Raw genomic sequence first — 21,322 nt, forward strand, 5'->3', positions numbered from 1 at the left:
ACAACTTCCACCTGTATATAAGGGTATTGAACATGCCCTGGTTTGGGCCAGGGTCACCTTAGTGCTCCCAGTACTCTGTAACATTTTCAATCTTATGCAACAGATTTGTCCCAATCGAATGTGGTCTTTGAACTCTTGATTGCTACGTCCATAGACATTGATTGCATATCTAAGTAAATGAAACTCTTGACAACTTCAATGTTTTCTCTATTTATTATTATGCTGCTTACATTCCCGCTGTGGATATTTTTAATTTACATATCCATATTGAAGGCTGGAGTCTCTGATCTCCATCATTAAATCTTTCAACTCTTTTTTACGTTAAGTGAAAACAGGTGGCAGGTGTAGTTAGATTAAAATCGAATACCTTTTCATTTTATGTTCTTTGTCACCCAATTTTTAACATTTTTTTCAGCTTTCAATATTTTATGCTTTCTTTTTTATTGAGGTTTCTCTATGTTATGTTTTGATATTTTTGTTTGTTTGTTTTTGTTGGCTTCCAGTTCATATTTTGTATGATTTTTCTGTATGTGAAATTTAGGATAGACAAATCGATAGAGACTGTAAGTGGATTAATAATTTCCAAGGGGCATGGCAGGTGGTAGGGGTTGAATAGGGAGCTCACAACAATGAGTATGAAAAGAAAATGTTCTGAAATTGATTGAGGTGATGATTGCACAGTATTCTAAATGATTACATAATTAAATTGTACATATGTAAATTAGACGCCAATAAATCTATTTTTTAAGTTGGTGTTTTAAACTTACAGATGTTATGGTAACACTTTCACTTTTAGATTTGGGGAACCACTTAAATATGAAGTGGTTTCAAACAGTTTGAGCAAAATTGTTTTCTTTTAATTCCCTTCTTCCAAAGAACCTTTTGAAGCTACCTCATTCTGTATTTAGAAATTCAGAATTGTAGATGGTAGAACAGAGATACTAATAATTTTATATACCCTCGATTTAACAGATAAGCAAGATTAGATCAATCAAAATTAGTTTACCCAATATCTCAATCACAGTTAAATTGAGTTCTCTATTTTCCATCACAGAAATGAAGTACTTAATATATAGTATTGCATGCTATACACACTCTGGGGTGTGTGTATATATTTATATAACATAGCATGTGTAATTGGAAAGGAATTAATAAAATATATATTTTACAAATTATAGAAGACTCTTACTTAAAAAGATCTGACACTCCATGGTTATTTGTTCAATAGATGCAAGCTAAAGGCCATGTTTAGTGAAGGCTCTCTTGTGGCATAATGATGAAGTACTCAGCTACTAACCGAATGCTGGAAATTCAAAACTACCCAGCAGCTCCTCAGGGCAAAGGGTGGAATCCGCATCTGTAGTGGACGGAGTCTTGGAAGCCTTCTGAAGCTGTCCTACTCTGTCACACTGAATTGCTATGAGTGGGAATTGACCCCACAGCACCTAGTGGCATTCAATGAGTGGGAGGCAGTAAGTTTGGTAGGCATTGTACAAAGATCAGTTGTGCGCTCTCTCCTTTAATTCTCCCCTTTGTCCTAGAGAGGAGCCATGTTGGCATAGTGGTTACACATTGGGCCGCAATCTGCAAAGGTTGGCAGTTCGAAACTACCTCTTGCTCTGACAGGGAAAGATTGGTTTTCCACTCCTCCAAAGGGTTACAGCCCTGGAAACTCACAGCGGCAGTTCTTCCCATTGCTATGAATCTGCATTGACTTGGTGGCAGTGAGGTGTTTTGTTTTATCTCCCGGATATTGATATTACACCAAATTTAAATAAAAGGAAACAAAATGCACTGAAAAATTGAGTGTTGTTGTTTTTTCTTTTGTTTTGTTTTTCTGATGGCTGTGCACTAATACACACTGAGAGCCCCTGAACGGTCAAATGATTAACATGTTTGACTCCCAATTGAATAGATGGAGGTGTGAGTCTTCCCAGAGTTACCCCAGTAAAAGACCCTAAAATTTACAGGGTTTTTTTTAAACAGCCATCAAAACCCGAGGTGCACAGGTATACTCTTATACACACAAGGTCACCGTAACTCCAGGATGAATGAACAGCAATAATTTTGGGGTTTTTAAAGACATATGGAGATTTAAAATTGACACATATTAGTCTGCTCTTGAATCTCCCATTCTTTGTGAAATAGGAGTTTGGGAGCTAATATATGGTGTTAAACTTATACTCTGATGTAAATGATTGATAAACCAGACTTCCAAAGATTTATTTTTGAAAGAACACTGTTAGCATATAGGCAAAGGGAGTAAAATCAACCCTAAAAAATATAGTATGCATGCTTCATTATGAAAAATAAGTCCGATTGCTTGCACCAAGGATAGGATTTGGAAATTAATGAATGACACACTCCCTGGTCATTATCCTTACCCAGGAAGATATAGATTGTTTAAAGCATAAAAAAGGTGAATCAGGAACACTGTTTGGCACATATCACTTCAATCCACTTAACATAATTTCATTTATATATCCTACATCTATCTTACAATAACACTTTGAATTAATTGCTAGGGAATAAAATGGAGTTTCTTTGACCTTCTATACAACTCTCAGATGTCTTATAGCATGCAAATAAATAAATACATAATGCCATCTCGGTTTACTCTTTGCTACCTGGAAAACTAACAACTGAGACAAATCCAAAAAGGTCAGCAGTATTTAGATCAGAAAAGTTTAACCCAAACCAAACTCATTGTCACGGAGTCTATGCCAACTCATAGCCACTCTAGGAATGTTGAGCTGCATGATTTTACCTCCCACTCCAATTTACAACTTTTACATATACTTTTTATTCTGTCACATTTAAAACACCATCAATGCCTGCTTCTTTCTCCTCATGACAGAGGACAAGTCTTTGAATCAGACTTCTCCAATACCTGCTCCAATCCTGGAACCCAGTTGCGATCCTATCAGGCAACTCACTAATTGGACTCGTTACCACCCATGAATATACCTGTCACACAGGGCTGTAGAAGGATTGACTACGATAATTCATTAGTAAATCAATGGTTATCCATTATAAACTTGACCTCAGTATGTAGAAAAAAATCACTTTTAAGGAGCACTCTTTAGTTGGCTGCACAATTAAATTTAGTTAAACTATGATTCAATTCAATAAAAGAATGTGCTCAACCAAACTTGGCAATTGAGCCAATAAAAATCCAACCAATACCATGATGTAGACCCGACTGCTTGACAGATGAAAGGTTGCCTTAAACATAAGGCAAAGCTACTAATAAAAAGGCACCACCAATACCCCGGAGTGTGTCAACTCAGGATGAACTCTGATTCTCCAGGAATCACCAGAGCTCTCAGGAGCAGTTAAAGGCAAAATCGTGATCCCCCTGCCTTGTCCTTCACAGGATGTGCGCGCTCAGCATATTTCCTGTGCATCTGGAGGCTTTGTCGCACACAGAAGGATCCTGCTTCATAAGACCGCTGTTCACGGACTAACTTTTTTAAAGAGGAATTTGGAAAACTTCCCAGACTCTACATCTGCCCCTAGCCCTTGCACCTCCCAGTAAAACGCCAGCAAGGGAGACAGCGAGGACAACTAAATTTATTAACGGTGGATGGGCCACTCGATCTTTCACCACCACAACAGTAGGGGATCCCATCAAAAATCTGTCTGCCGGCTAGCCAGCAGATCCAAGCGGACAGCCTGACAGCAGCCATTCCCGGCTGAATGGAAAGGAATGCAGTGTGCTCAAAGCCACACAGCACAAGCCATACATACGTCTAAGGTACTCGTTGCTATTTCCATTTAAGGCAAAACAATCTCTTCTTTTTTTATCATTGAAGAATATTAAATAGATGTGGAACAGCTTAGGGGAGTTCAATGGTTGAATTAGGCAATATTCAGTGATGATTTTGATGTGCTGGGCAAGAAGTTAAGCATGCATTAATCTCAATATCACTGACCTACAACATAATCATGATTCATTACAAATGTACATCAGCAGCCAGGCTCACCCCAAAGTAAACTATTTACTATTTGAGGTTAAAATCAGGCAATGATATTTGAGCTACATTTAAAGCCAGAATTCTATCTTTCTGCCCCCAACACAGTCAATGCGTTGAAGAATAACAATATGCTACAAAATGGCCTTGTTGTTGATTATTGCTTATATCCTATATGTCTATGTAATGACGTGCATCTTATATTTAAAAGTTAAATATATATATTTCCCATTTTTTGTATTCATACTCAAAGAGAGTTTTAAAAGGCTGTAATTTGTAGACACAGATGCATTCCAGAATAGTATATTACCAGTACCTGATAGGGTCAGGGAAGTATGAGGCTGATGGGGCAGGGCTTCCAAGTGCAGGGTTAGAGCTTTCTTAGTTTAAATTTCTTATATTTCCCCCATCATGGTTTTTTCACATTGGTTTAATTTTTTTAATGAGTTAAAATATTATTTATCCTGATGACTGAGCTTTTGGGTGCCTCTAATTAATTCTGCATGTGAGTCAATTGCTTCAATCACCCCACCATAGTCCTGGTCCATGTGTTTTACATGAGATTAGTTCTTCCTATATGCTCTCAATAGAACATGGAATAGTATAATATCACACTAGCAGGAGAAAAAGTTACATGAAATGATAGGCTAAAAAGTTCTAGGCATTTTTGGTCACAATTCCGCTAAGAGGCTTCTATAACCTGATGTGCACTGAGAATCTCCAGTACTATTCAACTTTTCCCAAATGTAGTTTCCCAAGGCACACTGCTGTTTGCTTTCTTGCCACCCCTTCCTCCCCATCCCCCACAAAAAAAGAGCAGTAGTTAATGATCTGAGGAAATTTTAGTGAATGATATATGGGAATTATCTGAATATATATTTTGATGCAATACAGCTGACTTTAATCTTTTGTCATTATTATTCCTTTTCTCCATTTACCTCTGTTTTCATCAGAATACTGAAAAGGGGTCTATATGGATAAACTGGGGCTGAGTGCATAAAACCACTGAATTAATATTTCTAGAACTAGGCATAATAAAGATTTTCATTGTAAAGTTGTATCAAAATGATAGTAATCCCCTGGGGCTTAGTGCCTCTTAAATGAAGCGATGTCAGACACACTTACCTGCTACGTCTGTATTGACTGGCAGGACAGAGCTGGGAAATTTACAGTACCCATTGCCCATAAAACGGATTCCTTTCATCATGGTGGTTGTTGGAGCTGCTAAAGATGGCTGTCTCCTCTCCACATGATATATAGGAGGAGGCCCATTCGGTTCCTCGGGTGGGAGCCACCGAAGATAGATGGTCGTGCTGTCGATTCCTTTGACGAAAGGAGACTTCAGACGGGCTGGGGCTAAATATTAGAAAACACTTGTCACCACCAGGGATGCAGTTTCTACCTTGAGAAGCAGGTATTCACAGCAACAACAATAACTCAGAGTGATCTCATGTGTGTTAGAAGAGAAATAAAACTCATTGCCTGCCATAAAGTGGATCCCCACTCATACCAACCCTATAGGACAGAGGAGAACTTCCCCATTGGGTTTCTGAGACTTTAATTCTTTACTGAATAGACAGCCTCATTTTTCTGTCCCATGAGTAGGTTCGAACAACTGACTTTATGGTTAGCAACCCAATGGCAACCCACTGTGCTACCCAGGTTCCTTAGAGTAGAAATGAGGGAGGGTTCTTTTGAGTCATAATTCTTTGCGTGCACCATAGGGTTTTAAGCAGTTGATTTTTCAGAAGATCCAGGCGTGCCTACTAAGGCATCTCTGTGTGGACCCAAACCTCCAACCTGTCTGTTAGCAGCTCACCCTGTTAAGGATTTGTATTGTCCAGGGACTCCACTGCACACATCAAACTTGTGCTCATCACACTCACAATCAAATCTGCATGATGTCATGGATTAATATTGCTCCAGGAAGTGAAATCCTAGCACAGAGTTTAGTTTGATAGCCCCCAAAAAATGTATAAATGGCTAGTTCTCTGTTAGATGAGGTAGCTATGGGTGAGAATGAACTCAACAGCACAATAACAACCAACACTTAGCACAAAATTTACACAATTAAATTATTTTTTAATCTCAAGTAATTTTTCTCTTCTTTCTTGCACAATAACACATTTCATAAACATATAGAAGCTGTTCCCATTGCCCTACCCAGATGCACTGTGCCAAGCAATTGCCTACACTGCCCAGCGTTTCTTCTATAACAGCTCAGGCTGCTCCCTTCTCCGGAGAGTGCTCCTTGGCTGAGCTGGAGCTGCCCCAGCCAGGAGCTTCTGGTTCCCCAGGGCACCCCTGCAGTCAAAGATTAACCCTAGACATGAGTCGCAGGGTCCTTAACAGGGCTTCAACAGGGCTTCACAGAGGCCAAACAGGGAATGGGTCCCATAAAATGGGATAGTAGGAGAAGAAAAGAGCAGTGTGGAGTCAACAAAATGCTGTGGCATGCATTGTCACCGATTTCTTCCAGGCAATGAGTGATCTGAGAAATAGGACTCAAGATTGCCAGATTGTATTTATTTATTTAAGTCAGAAAGTCATTAATGTGAAAATCTCTGGGTTTTGAGGTTTCATTCCTGAATCACACAAAATGAAACAAGACAAAATCTGAAGGCTAAGCAGAGCATCTTCATGAGCATCCTATGATTTCATCAGTTAAAAAAATGCTCCAAGAAGAAGAGACCCAAGGCACTCTTAGGCCTGTTGGAAGAAAGAGTGGCCCTGGTCCTGCAGGGACCCCACGTCAACCCTAATCTGAGTCCTGGGGCAATGAGTGCCCAGTGCTCTTGCAAACCTTGAGCATTTGGCATAGTTAAAAGTCCTGGAATATCGGTAATTCTTTGGAACTGAGGAAACCCAGGAATGCCAAAGATTAAGGTCATTCATAAATTGATGAAAAGGGGGGAACAGAGTTACAACTGAATTATTGAAAATGAAACTTTTGTTTTGATTTTGGGTTGTTTTTAAATGTTTTTGTATGCTTAATGTCTATTAAATAAAGCCATGTCAAATACACTTAGTTACAATCTCAGATTCATACCCACGGTGTGTGTCTAAGAAAAAAGCAGGGTAAAAGAAAAAATGATGCATTTGAATTGTGGGATTGGCAAAGAGTACTGAATATAACACGGCTGACAAAAGAGTGAATAAATCAAACTTAGAGAAAATATAACCAAAATGTTCCTTAGGAATGTGAAGGAGGAGAGTACTTCCCACTTATGTCAGGCATGTTGTCATTAGGAAAGACCATTAGGAAAATTACTGGAAAAGGCCATCATGCTTGGGAAAGTAAAGGGACAAAGAAAACGAAGGGAGCCTTCAGTGAGAAGGGTCGACACAATGGCCGTTTATCAGGAGACTTCAGTACTTACTGAAATCACATGTATAACACAGGACTAGGCAGTACTTCTACCAGTTGTCTATACACTTGTCGTGCTGTTGTGATGTGTGTGCTGCTGGGAGGCTATGCCACTGTGTTCCAAATACCAGCAGAGTCACCCAAAGGGAGCTGGTCTGCAGGGCTTCCAGACTGAGAATAGACGGATGATTAATGTGTCCACTTTTGAGGACTCAGGCACTGCAAACCTCATGGGCAGAATCAGAACATCGTCAGATACTGAAAACTTCGTGAATAGCTCAGAACCTTGTTACACATCGTGCCAGAAGATGAGTCCCTCGTGTCAGAAGGTAATCAAAATATAATTGAGGAAGAGCTGCCTTCTCAAAGAAGAGTCAACCACAATGATATGGATGGAGCTAAGCTCTCAGGATGATTGTTTGCTGACAGGGCGAGACTCAAGATGAGGAGAACCCGCAGGAAACATCGATTGATGATTGGAACTTTGAATGTACAACATAAGAATCTAGGAAAACTGGACGTTCTCAAAAATGAAATGAGGCAGATAAAGATCCCAATATCCCAAGTTTAGAGAACTGAAATGTACTGGAATTTAGCCATTTTGAATCAGAAAATCTTATAGTTTACTACACTGGCATGATAGATTCAAGAGGAATGGTGTCACATTCATCCTCAAAAAGAACATTTCACTATCTTGAAGCACAATGTTGTCTGTGATAGGACTATATCTATCCACGTGAAATCCATCAATACAACTATTATTCAAATTCATAAGCCAACCATTAAAGCTAGTGATGAAGAAATGGAATAAGTTTACCGATGTATTGAGTACAAAAATGCCATCAAGATGCGATCATTAGAGATTGGAATGTAAAAGTTGAAAACAAAGAGGAGGAAATAGAAGTTGGAAATAGGGTCTCTGTGATAGAAATGAAGCTGGCTCTTTCATGATAAATGTATGCAAGACCAGTGACTTCTTTATAGCAAACACTTTTTTTATTAACAACACAAAAGGTAACATGCAGATGGCACCATGAACCAACCAATAACAACTAGCACTGGGTGTTTGTATTAGCAGGACTAGAGATGAAACCGTGAAGGACATAGAAAATGTCATAATCACCAAGCGTACTCATTAAGGCCCACACGAAGGCTATGGACTAATCTCCACTTGTTCAAGGCAGCTTCACACAGACATGGTACCATTCATTGTTTCAATAACATAATTAAAATGATGTTAATACAAGAAGGAGTACCTTTAAACTATGGTAGGAAATTCAGAAATTCACTGTAAAACAGACTAGAATTGTAATTTCTTAACGTTCTAGAAACTTTGGCCAGCATTCCAAAGAGAAACAGTTACTGGTGATTCTAGTTTAACTCACTGGCTAGGCAATGAGCGAAAAAGTTCATCAACTTAGAAAGATAATTAACAATTTTGTTCTTCTGCCACTGCAACCATGTGATATTTTTGCAAATATAAGTATATATGAATCATTAACTTATATGCATGATTTCCCTTAGTATTACATGCCAAGAATTTGCTAAATGGTGGGTTCTCAAAGATTTCGTTCTATAAACTATGATCCTTCTCTAAAATATACCCAAACAAAAGACCAAATCATCCAGAAATGTTTTCTCCTACGACAATTTTTTTCTTTCAGTTTGCCCTTCCAGATTATTGTATAAAAATTCCAGCAAGCCATTCTCAGCTGTAAGCAAAATTGTGGGTGGTTATTGTCTAAGGTTCTTGAGATCAGGGAAACATGGACAACCAATTACATAATTTTCTATTTTTAAAAATGTGCTATTTAGGAAGACACAATAATTTTTTGAGAGTATCTTGGTTGGTTTCGAAATGATATTAAGGTTCCCTAGTGTTCTGGAACTTCTACACCTTCAGCTGCAGAAAGTTGAGGCTGTCTGCTCCTAGAAAGCGTTACAGCCTCAGAAACCCTCCATTGAGTTGCTATGAGGGGAAACTGACTCAAAGGCAGTAGTTGTCTTAGTTTGTGAGATTTCTGGAAAGCATGCCATCCAGCCCAGACAAGAAAATGTCCTACAATGATAGAAATGCTCTAAATCCTTATTGTGTAATACAGTACACACTAAATTCATATGGTTATTAAGCATGTGGCATGTGACTTAGGAGAATGAGATATGAAATATTTCCTTTAATAAACTTAAAATAGGCCTGTATGAGACATGGCACCTTATTAGACATCGCTGATAGGGATAAATCGAAAACCACAAATTATAGGATTACCATGCTAACTGAACTTGATAATGGAAGGATTTCATTATTTTTTTATAAAACAACCTCTTCCTCAGGGACTATCTGGGTACAACTCCACATTCTGTCAATGACCCATCCATATGGGGATAATGATGTTTTCAGAGTCGCACTCAGAATCCTCTCCTCACTGATAGCACAATGCAAGAAGGCTTCTAAATAAGAGATATAAATTCAAAGTCAATTAAAATGAAATTCCAGCAGCTTGGTATTTCTTTAACACCTACAAAATTGAGTGCCAAAGGCTGACTGTTCAAATCTACCCAGAGGCACACTGTAGGACAGGTCTGCTGTTTTGCTTCTGCAAGTTCATAGCTTTGGAAACCCTATGGAGTACATCTCTTCGCACAGGGTACCGCCATGAACCAGAACATACTACACAGCAACCGATCAAAAATTTAAAATACTTTTTATTTTAAATATCTTTGTTAGTAAAATTATTATGATCAATACGGTCACTTTAAGTCAGTAGTTCTCAACCTTCCTAATGCTGCGGCCTTTGATATAGTTCCTCCTGTGGTGGTGACCCCCAACCATAAAATTATTTTCATTGCTAATTAATCACTGTCATTTTGCTGCTGTTATGAATCAGGTGACCCCTATGAAAGGGTCGTTAGACACCCCCCAAAGGGGTCATGACCCACAGGTTGAAAAACAGCCGCTTTATATTAAGAGTCCATTCAAATCAGTGGTGACTGTCTAAACACCAGTGAATAGTAGGGCATTTCTTTAAAACTCATAGGTGAATTATTCCACCAAAATTGTTAGACTATCTTATGAAGTCAACTCCAGAGAATGAGTGAAAAGAGTACCGTATATACTCGAATATAAGCTGACCCAAGTATGTCAAGGTACCTAATTATTACCTGGGAAACCAGAAAAACTGATTGACTCGAGCATAAGCCTAGGGTGGGAAATGCAGGATGTGAATTAACACAGAGACCAGAGGGGAGAGACGGAGCACAGCCACTGACACATCCTTACCAGTTCAGCTGCCGGCGTAAGTGAATCACTACGGGTGCTTCTGCGAATTGGAGCCGTCTTCGTCATAGGACGGCTCTGATTGGTTAGATGTGAGTAAACAGACATTCAAAGCCCTGAAGTGTCAGCAGGGCTTTGAATGAACAGCAGAGAAACGGCAAGATGTTACACCTAGCTGGGGTACCACTGACCCATGTATAAGCCAAACCCCAGTTTTTCAGCACATTTTTTGTGCTGAAAAACTCGGCTTATACATGAGTATACACAGTATTTTTTTTTTAATTTTCTTACTTAAAAAGCAAGGAAGGAAGTGGGGACAAAAGGGAATTAGGAAGGAAGGGACTGACAGAAGGCAGGCAGGCAGACGGGAAGGTAGGTAAGGAAGGAGGGAGAAGACAGGGAGGAAGGAAAGAAAGTACACTAGACACACATGGTTATTGAGATCATGTTTTTGTCAAATTATGGAAACAAATATATTAAAGACACAAATAAATATCATTAATGAATTTTTATTATTTATAAAAAATAAATTAAGATGCATGAAAAAATAGAAAGGAAATTCCACTTTAGAAAAAATATAACTTTTGAATTTCCAATTCTGTGAGATTTTAGGAAATCACTTCAGTTGTGGTTGGCTCTGCGTTCTCAACTACAAAATGCATATAAATTGTCGGTGAATTCCATAATACTGCTTTTTAAAGTCACTTACATAACGGCTTTTGGTTTTGTTGTTGTTGACTGCTATAGAGGTGGGTCTGACTCAAGATGACCTCCCATGTAAAATGGAACAAGACATTGCCTGGCCCTGCACCGTCTTCATGGTGTATTTGAGTGCCTTCCAACCTGGGAAACGGAAGGACCATTATGCTGTTGTGATCTGCAGGGCTTCCATTTGCTCATTTTGAGCGGAATATCACCGGACCTCTCTTCCAACTAGAGTGGGTTCAAACTGCTCCTCTTTGGGTTTATAAGCAAGTCCTTAATGACTGTGCCGTCAGGCTGTCTGTCCTGAGACATAAACCTGCAGCCCCACCAGCTGGTCCCTCCAGGGGAGGAAGAGGGAGAACTATGAAGCAGCTTGTTTCTATGACGATAAAGGTTTGGGAAACCCTACGGGACAGTTGTACTTTCTTCTGTAGGGTCAACACGAGTCCCAAATGACTCGAGGATACCAACTCCCATCAATCCAGGAGAAGCAGAAGGCTCTAGTCTAGGGATTTGGGGCTTGCCTGCTCTCACCATTGCTAGAACCATTCATTTCCTAGAAGCAAATCTATCTTTCTCCTCCTCCTCCTTCTCCTCCTCCTCTTCCTCCTCCTCCTCCTCCTCCTCCTCCTCCTCCTCCTCCTCCTTCTTCTTCTTCTTTCTTTCTCTCTCTCTCTCTCTCTCTCTCTCTCTCTCTCTCTCTCTCTCTCTCTCTCTCTCTCTCTCTCTCTCTCTCTCTCCTACAGAGGGATCACATTTCAAAATCAAGAAAGAGGTTCCTTATTTAATTTCTATGATGAGTAAATAATCCCAAAAGCAATACTACATGAAGAAGGATATTGGATTAAGATTAGTTGTAGATTTCATAACAACCTGTGATGTACACATGACATAATCTTGCTTGCTGAAAGTGAGAATTTTCACTTAGGAATAAAGATCAAAGACTATAGCCTTCAGTGCAGATAATGTGTGAACCATCTTTAAATCCTCACCACAGAACTACAAGATGCAACATCACAATAACTGGAGAGATATGGGAATTGCCACAGATTTCATTTTCCTTGAATACGCAAACCATGCCCATGGAAGTGGTAGGCAAGAAATCATAGGACACAATGCACTGGGCCAATCTTCTGAAGAAAAAAAAACATTTAAAGGAGAAACTGTGACATTGAGGATGAAGCTGTAGTATTTTCTATCACCTCACAGACATAGGGAAACTGGACAATGAATAAAGACCAGTAAGAAGTGATGCACTTGGATAATAGTGTTGACAAAAAATATTGGTTGCACCATGGACTGCAAAAAGCACAAAGAAATCTGTTTTAGAAGTCTGGCCAGAATGTTCCTTAGAGGGACCAGTCCCTGGAGAAGGGCCTCAGTTTATTTAAAAAAACAGAAGTGCCAGTGACAAACAGGAAGGTCCTCAGAAGATGGGCGACACAGTGGCTGCAACAATGGACTACAACCTGTTAACAACTGTGAGGGGTGCCAGACCAGGGCATGTTCTCCTCTGTTGTACAGAGGTCACCACGAAGTAGAGGTGACTCAAGGGCATCCAGCAAGCAAAAAGGATCGATGAATAAAAACCAACTCTCTGAGTCATCGGACCTTAGAATGGCTCAAAATGAGATACATTTTTCTTCTCCAGAGAACTTAGAAGAAGACAATTACCTTTTAAGCCATTTTTTTCTTTAAAAGGGGGGAAACAACACAATGGATTTTCCTACTTCTATGGTTTCTAATCTCCAGCCAGAGAGGATAAGGCCTGATCTGGAAAGAAAAGTATTTAGGGTTGGACTGGGTTTTTAGTTCGTTCTCATGGAACACCAGTCCATTCAGTGACTAGTGTCTGTTTCTCGGGTAGCTCTTTTGTGAAAGTTCATGGCAGACATAATTTTAAAATTAAAATTCTGTGGTTGAATCTTTAAAAGCTGTGCTCTTCAGCTAATGAACCGGAATGAGTTACTGAATAGAATGAGTCACCAGACTTCCAGGAAGTCATTCAGAGCCCCCTCTGGCTTACACCCTTCCATTTTGAGGTCCCCCGGTTCTTTACCCAGTATGGCATTTACAATTTTCCCACATTTCCATGACATAACAAACAACCAGCGAGCACTGCTCTTAGAGAACGTGGAAGAATCACCTCATAGTGAACAAACACTATCTTAACCAGCTGTCATTCCAGTGGCCATCAATAATTTGCACACAACTAGCATCCCACGTGAAAAGGCAGAAGATGATCCATTATTTCTGAACTGCGCATATAGAAGCCATGATGACAGCAACCACTGTTCCCTTAAGTCCACCATTAATAAGCGGTAGCTGCTTGGACTGTAATTATGGCATTCCTGCTACCCAAACTTGAAGCTTTTATGGGGCTTATGCAATTAACTACTTAAATGCATCGTAACACTTGCTTCCCTGACAGCAAAGTATTGATTTTTTAATCATTTTCAAGTCTCCTCCAGCACAAATAAATGTACTACAGTTACAGTTAATGCACTGTGTACATGCATTAACTGCTGGTGTGACACAATTTATTATTTTGTGATATATAGAATTGAAGTCTGGCTTCTCAGAAAGGTGCATCGCTGATCGTTATAACACCAGCATTCCAACTACCATTGTCCTTGGTACTCCAAAATGGCTCACTTTAGAGAGCTAGGGACCTTTTAAATACAACACGTAGGCTGGAAAAAAGAGGAGGTCTGCGTACAAATCTTTCATGTATGTCAATGACAGTGGCGGGCTGGGTTGAGAACAGGCTGACATAGAAGATAGCGTTTGTATTTTCCTAAGGTGTCACTCTAGGAACTAGACAACTTTGCTGAGCTATGTCTTTGCCTAATGAGCGTCTTTCCAGGATCCGTGGCGGTGCTGCAGTTAAGCTGATAACTGAAAGGCTGGTGGTTCAAACCCACTAGCTCTTCCTCGGGGAGAAGGGCCTGGCAGGCTACGTCTATAAAGACTACAGTCTTGGAAGCGTGCTGGGGGAGTGCCACCCTATTCTATAGGACGGGACTTTTGAGTTCACCTGCTGTAGGCGAATGTACTTTCTGGTATTTCTTCAGGGCACATCTGTCAAAATGTATCTCACACTGTAGGCTCTCTGATGCAGCCGCTCATATTTGAGATGTTTTCATGGCTTTGCTTCGGTACCTTCATCTGGGAGATATACTTAACACAATGTAAGGCTGCATCTGCGGAGCTTGTTTTCTCCCTGATGCTTCAGCCCAAGAAAAAAGCCAAGAGTGCCCTGCCTCAGTTCCTTATCTGAAGGCAGGTCTGCAGCCAGAGTCATGACTTACTTCACACACCCCCACTCCCCACTCCCTTTGGGGGATTCTTCTTCCTTGGGTGCATGCGTGCGCTCAACATTAAAGTTGGTGAGGAAAAAGCAGTTAATTTTGTTTTGTTAGAAATAATATCATTTTAGTTTTAGAATCGAAGACAGATGCCAGCTTTTCACTCTGAACAGATGGTAATTCCATCTAATAGTGCATCTCTGTATTAGGAAGGTCTGTTGTGTATACAAACAGTAATAAACACTAGGTAAGGATCAAAATAAATTTTAATTGTTGACATTAAATTCTGGCAGCCACAATTCCAAGGCTGCAATGTTCCTTTCCCGAGCCTGTCAGCTTAACGAGTGGTGTAAAAGCTTTTCCTAAAGCTGTCAGATGCTGGTTCCCGTGGACACACGTTTGCAGGTGAGCGGTGACTGGCCTTCAGTGGGCTGGCTGTCCTCACGCATGGACATCTTCCCTAGGGATGGAAAGAATTGTCCTTGCCATCCAGGTGGTGGCCCACCCGTGATTTCTTTCACATTCTTAGGAAGGATTGAATATTTCATTAAAAGGTTAGAACAAAATGCTGCTGCTGTTAGTTAGATCCGGGGTCACGGTATGAACACAGCCACTTTTTTGCCCTGCTAAACAAAGCGTCCCCATGTAACTCCGATTCTCACTCTGTATATCCCGATATGCCGGCACTGCTCTTGACATTAACACCCTTCTTTCCATTGTCTTTGCTTTCCCCGCGTCCGTCGGAAGGCGTTCCCTGACAACCACAGTTGCTGTCAGCTGTGCTTTCCTATAGGTTTTGCAGTGGCACCAAATGTGCCAAGAAACGCTGATTTAGTTCTCAGAATGCCACCAGGATCTAGTATTACAAATAGTAGCCACTCTTTATTTTGGGAAGCTGCCATGTTTAAAAAAAAAAAACAGCATTAAAGGCCTGAGGGGGTAAACAGCAGTTTGGCATTCGGGAGACTGTTCAATAACATACATGCTTTGCCATCATATTTCTTTAAAAAAATGAGTGTTTTTTAATCATGAAAAATATATTGCTTTCACCATATGGGACAACCAACGACTCACCAACCGATTGAAGAGGCAGCATATTGAGCTGACCATATGTTACAGTGCTGTTGAATGGCTGAGTGATTCATGCCCGTCACATTCTAGTATATCAATTAAAGCTCCTTGAAGTCTGCATGATTTGTGTCTCTGTTATTAAACCCTGCTAATTCATCCCACTTACACATCTGTTATAAATCTCTAGGAGTGCTGCATGATTCATGGCAATCTGTGAGCATGCTACAGCAAATTCTTCTCCTTGTAATTAACAGTAAATTGTTTTACTGCCATGCAATGAATTTTTCAGTTATATTGCAAATGAACTCCTAAATGTGCGGTTCTTTCCTAAGAACTGACTTATATCATTAGGCAATTAAAAAGTATTGCTTTGAACCAAAAGCTTTTAATCAAGAGGAATACAACTTAAACATTGCTTAAGAGCTATGGAAATTTGACATGTTGGTTGAAAGTGTAAAATCAGCTCTTTTGAGAGAGCAAAACAAACAAACAGAAACGTCAGTGCATGCAGGATGTCAAAGGCACTGAGACACAGGATGGCTGCCCCAAACACTCGGTGCTGTGGCATCCCTGGACTTGGTGTCACTCAGGGCGATGGCGTACAATACCACCTCCCCACACCCATGGGCCTCCTTCTGCACCACATCATTCTGATCCTTTATGAATGATTATCGTTGTTTTTAATAGTAGAATCATATATAGAGTTATAGATGTATAAATATATTTATATAAAATTATTTTTAAAATAACTATATTTATATCCTACCTCATATGTATAACATACTTCTCACATACACAATATATGATCATTTACCACACAAAGTGATATTTCTTAGATTTTAAAGTGTTACATTAAATTACAACGTCAGTTAGAACATTGTTAGTAACTGAAAGTATTTTTTTGTCTCTTGTTTTGTTTTTTTTCCTTATTCTTCATTTTCAAAACAGCATTGATACAGACACATAGATATTATCACAATATTGAAGCCAAATTGGCAGAAAGGCTTTTGAAATCTTTGGTCATAATAATGAAATTAACAGCACATACTTGTAGCATGAACAGAGAAAGCACATGGCTGGAGGCATCATTGTGAGTGAGTGACTGTCGACACTGAGCAGCGTGCACGCCAACAAACTCATGGCTACCGAGTCTCTCCTGATTCACAGTGACCCTGTGTCTGGTTCATTTCTAAGGCTGTAGATCTTTCTGGGGGAGCAGGCTCAGAAAAGTAAACTAATCGAGAAGCTGAACCTTGCACGTATATTGAGACATGTCAGTTAGACTTCTTAAAAACGTTTTTGTTATCTCTAACTGCAAGGATATCGTTACAAACATAATAAATATCTGCGGAAACATTGCACAAAAGCTTACAGTCAATCATTTTGGTCCCCCCAGCCTCTACAGTGCCCCCAGCGTGGTCCACACTCGGCCTCCCCAAGCCTCCTATTAACACCATTAACTGGGTGAGACAAGTTTGCAAAGATACTGTTTATCTTCCAAGTTACTTAAGTCATCCGTTATTACCAAATTTCTCAGATTGCTTTACACTTCTCAGACTCAAAAGCAGTGTCTTTCTTCTGGAAATAAATAATTGGATAATTAGCCAAGTTGAATCATCAGAGGATCCCAGTGCTGCTCAAGTATTCTTGTCAAAGGTGAGGCAAATTCATTTCAGCTCGCCTCGGCAGCTCTTCGAAGACGCTTTGATTTTTTCCCCCCCACTCTCTTGGCAGCAACCTCAGATTCATGAGACCATACATCAAGTCAGTAGTTTAACAACAAATGGAATTAAATTCAAAGAAGGGAAACTAATTGAAGGACAGCAACAAAAGTGTTTGTAATGTGCTTTTTAATATGGCAGGCCACATTTGCATGATAATTTTTCCTTTTTAGCATGGAGCAGAAAGTGACTGGCTTAATGAGGGATTATTCAAGACAGAAGCGAACAAAATACATTCATAACTAAGAACAAAGATCATATTATGAAACAAAAACAGCAAACCTCAGAGAAGTAACTGGATGACTGGTTTATGTATTATGAATAAAAAGCTAGAAAAATATTTATATTAGTATTCACTAATGACTATATATACATGATCGTTGTAATTAAAATTATAAATTAACATATTAAGAGTGCTTGTTTAATCACTCTGGATCCTATTCAAAATGAAAAGATGTATGTACATGCATGCAAAACACTGTGTGTTTTCCACCCAACAGCAAACAGCCTATACATTGCACTTTGGATTCAGAAATAAAACTTAATGCATCACTAATTACTTGTTTAATGGGAGCTGGGCAGTTCAAAGCATGTAATGTGGAGGTCAATTTATGACAGACAGAGAAAATGATCACATTGTTACTCCAGGAGTGGATTTCCACAGCGAAATTCTCTCCAGAAAGGTTTACACAGGCTTCATTAGCAAATGGTAGAAATACACACTTTCACTAGGTTAAAAGGTATTCTTAAAGGAACTAATGTCATGGACGCGAAAGAGGCCATCGGTCCACCGGCTCATTCCCCTCCACCACCAGGAAGCCGTTCTAATGCTGCCCGTGACAGTGAGAATGTGGCCAGGGAGCGGCACAGCTGCACCTGGGGAAGAGCGACTCCCTCCGGGCAGATCTCAGACTTTGTCATGGGCACCAAAGCTAAAGGAGCGGCAATGCAGTATTCAGCCAGAAATATCACCAATCATCACCTAGGGTTAATTTAAGGGACATTTCATCAACAGAGAACCGTGATAACTCTCAAGCATTTTCATGAAATCAGGACAAATAAGTCTTTACAAGTGTCTTTTAAAAGCTTACACCTGAGATTTCACTTGGAAGCATAAGTTTCCATGAGTTGAACCTCCTCAGAAATAAAATATAACTTCTAATTTGGGGTACCATAAAAACAAACTTGAGAGGTTACTGGTGTCTTTTGGCCCTCCTGTAATGAAGTCCCTTCTCTCTATTAGAGTTAGGAATTCATTAGCACATATCTGTGCCCTTCAAATGCAATTTTATTCCTAGAAGAAACAGACAGGAAAAATCCTCAAGCTTTCATCCACGTTTAGCTTTGTATACCATTCATCTGACCGTTCAAACCTTTACCCTTGTCAGCAGGGTGGGGGCAGGTGGGGGAGGGAGAGAAAGAAGAGGAGCTTATACCAAGGATTCAAATAGAAAGTAAATGCTTAGAAAATGATGATAACACATGCACAATGATGCTTGATACACTTGATGTATGGATTGATATAAGAGCCCTAAGAGACCTCGATAAAATGATCTTTAAAAAAAAGTTTACCCTTCGCACTGTTTATTTCTATAACTTAATGTTCATGAGTTCCTCCCAGATGTTTGCCCATTGGGAAGTTTTCAGAAAACAAACAAAAACCAAACAAATGTAATTAATCTCCTAAAAATAAAGGCGCTAGAATAGGTGAACTTTTCTATGTAATGAAAATTAGTAGGTTTTCCCAAATACTGCAAAATCTCTGGGAACTGAGATTTATAATAAATCAACCAGTAAGCAAATTTCATTTTGTTCGTACTTTTGTCACACAAGTGACTTTAGTTTCTGCTTGGCAGATACGAATCAGATATCCTGGCAAAAATATATTACTCATTAAGCTCCACTGAAATTTTTTATTCCTTCTGAAAGTAAAAGGTTAACATCAGAGCATAGAATAATGCTGCATTTTAATGTAACCTTAGAAGGAAAGTTCTGGCAGTTTTAAAACCACCACCTGTTTTAAATGACAATTACGTCCTCTGCCACATACTCCGACTTCTGCTCTAAACAGCTATTTAAAGTGACTCCACCCTCTCTTCATTTCACACTCTCTGTTCTACCGCATAGCACACAACTCACTTTCTAGAAAGTCCCCCAGCAAATTCTACAAAGTCTCTCTTCATTGATATTTATGATACAGCTCTCTCCCAGTTCATTTTCTAACTTTTGTTCCCTTTATTCCTCTTGTCTTTCCTCCTAAAATGTAAACATTCTCACAGGTGTCCTCTGAAAACTTTTGTTTTGAAACTAGCGATACTAGAATGTCTTCCATGAATTTCCTGAAGCTCCCACAGACACTCTCAGCCTGCACTCATCCATCAGCGACCATAGTTTTACTCTCCTCTCAATGAAGGTTCCATAAACAGCATGATTCTCAAGTCCCAGAGGAACAATTTAAGTTGCCGACTGCGTAAAAGCACCTGGGATGGGCTTCTATAAAATGGCCAGGCCTAAACTAATGGGTTTATTTCTCCCATATATTATTTCATAATCGTTCCCATTTTATTTAACTTTAACCCTCCTAAAATTTATTTTCATAGCAAAATCCTCAATTTCTTTAACCTCTATTATTACACTCACATTAAAATGTCACAATACTAGAAAACACGCGTGGGGTTACGTAAAGAACAGCACACATGAAGAAAACAAGGGATTATCCAAAAGAAAAGAAAGAAAATGCTAAAATGAATCTAAGAAGAGACTCTGAATCTTGCTTTGGAATGTAAATAGCAATATAATGTAAAGAAACTAGCATGTATGATGAAGCAAAGAGCTTAAAAGATTTCAAAGGGCAGACAAGACAAATTAAAATATTAAAATGAAATGCACAAACCCCTGAAATTAAAAAGCCAAAAAGCAAGAACACACTCAGCATTTCTCAAGCTGGAAAAAAAATCTGAAGGAAAAATGTAAGCCTCGACTTTATATACTGAAGAACTCCTTGGACAAAATATTGAATGATACAAGAAGCATCCAAAAAGAAGAAGAAGATTAATCATTTATATAGCTATCGTATCAAAAAGAATTAGTGGACATTCAACCATTTCAAGAGATATCATATGGCCAAGAACCTATGCTATTGAAGAAAAAGGTCAAGATGTACTGAAAACATTAATGAAAAACAAGGCTCTGTGAATTGATGAATATTAATTAAGATGTTTATACAAACTTACAGAGTACTGGAAGCAATCATGAATATATGCCATGAAATTTGAAAGACCAACTAAGAGCGATTCCTATTTGCGTCCATTCCAAAGTAAACTTATCCAACAAAATTGAAATTATCAAATAATATAATTAACAACATGTACAAATAAAATTTTGCTGAGGATAATTCAATAATAGTTGCACCAGTACATTGATGGGGAGCTGCCAGAAATCTGAGTTAGACTCAGAAAAGGATATGGAATAAGGGATATCATTGTTAATGTCAGATGGATCTTTACTGAAAGTAACGAATACAGAAAGATATTCACTTGTGTTTTAGAGATTTTTCAAATACATTTGACTGTACGGATCATAACATTCTGTGGATAGTATTAAATAGAATGGGAATTCCAGAACCCTTAATTGTGCTTATGTACAATGTGCACATAGATCAAAAGACAGTCACTAGAATGAATAAGTAAACACTACAAGGGATACAATGAGGAAATGTGTGTATAAGAACACCATACTTTTTCTATTTCTATGATGAGCAATTATTCTGAGAATGTGCATTATTTGAGGAAGAATTTGCCAAAAGCGTTAGTGGAAGGCGTATTAAAAAAAAACCGTGTATAGGTAACACAACTTAGCTCGCTGAAATGGATGAGGACTTGAAGCAATTATTGATGTAGCTC

The 21,322-nt window shown here is 39.1% G+C and overlaps 1 protein-coding gene across 1 annotated transcript in view; it reads right to left on the reverse strand.

The window, feature by feature from the left end:
- Window positions 1-21,322, reverse strand: part of USH2A (usherin) — a 987,589-nt gene that overhangs the window by 693,958 nt on the left and 272,309 nt on the right. Inside the window, exon 20 of the mRNA XM_075540576.1 lies at window positions 5,100-5,330. Within this exon, the coding sequence (XP_075396691.1) occupies window positions 5,100-5,330 (231 nt within the window). The remainder of the gene's footprint in view (window positions 1-5,099; window positions 5,331-21,322) is intronic.

This window comes from Tenrec ecaudatus, chromosome 1 (assembly GCF_050624435.1).
Source record: "Tenrec ecaudatus isolate mTenEca1 chromosome 1, mTenEca1.hap1, whole genome shotgun sequence".
In the NCBI taxonomy this organism is placed as follows: domain Eukaryota; kingdom Metazoa; phylum Chordata; class Mammalia; order Afrosoricida; family Tenrecidae; genus Tenrec; species Tenrec ecaudatus.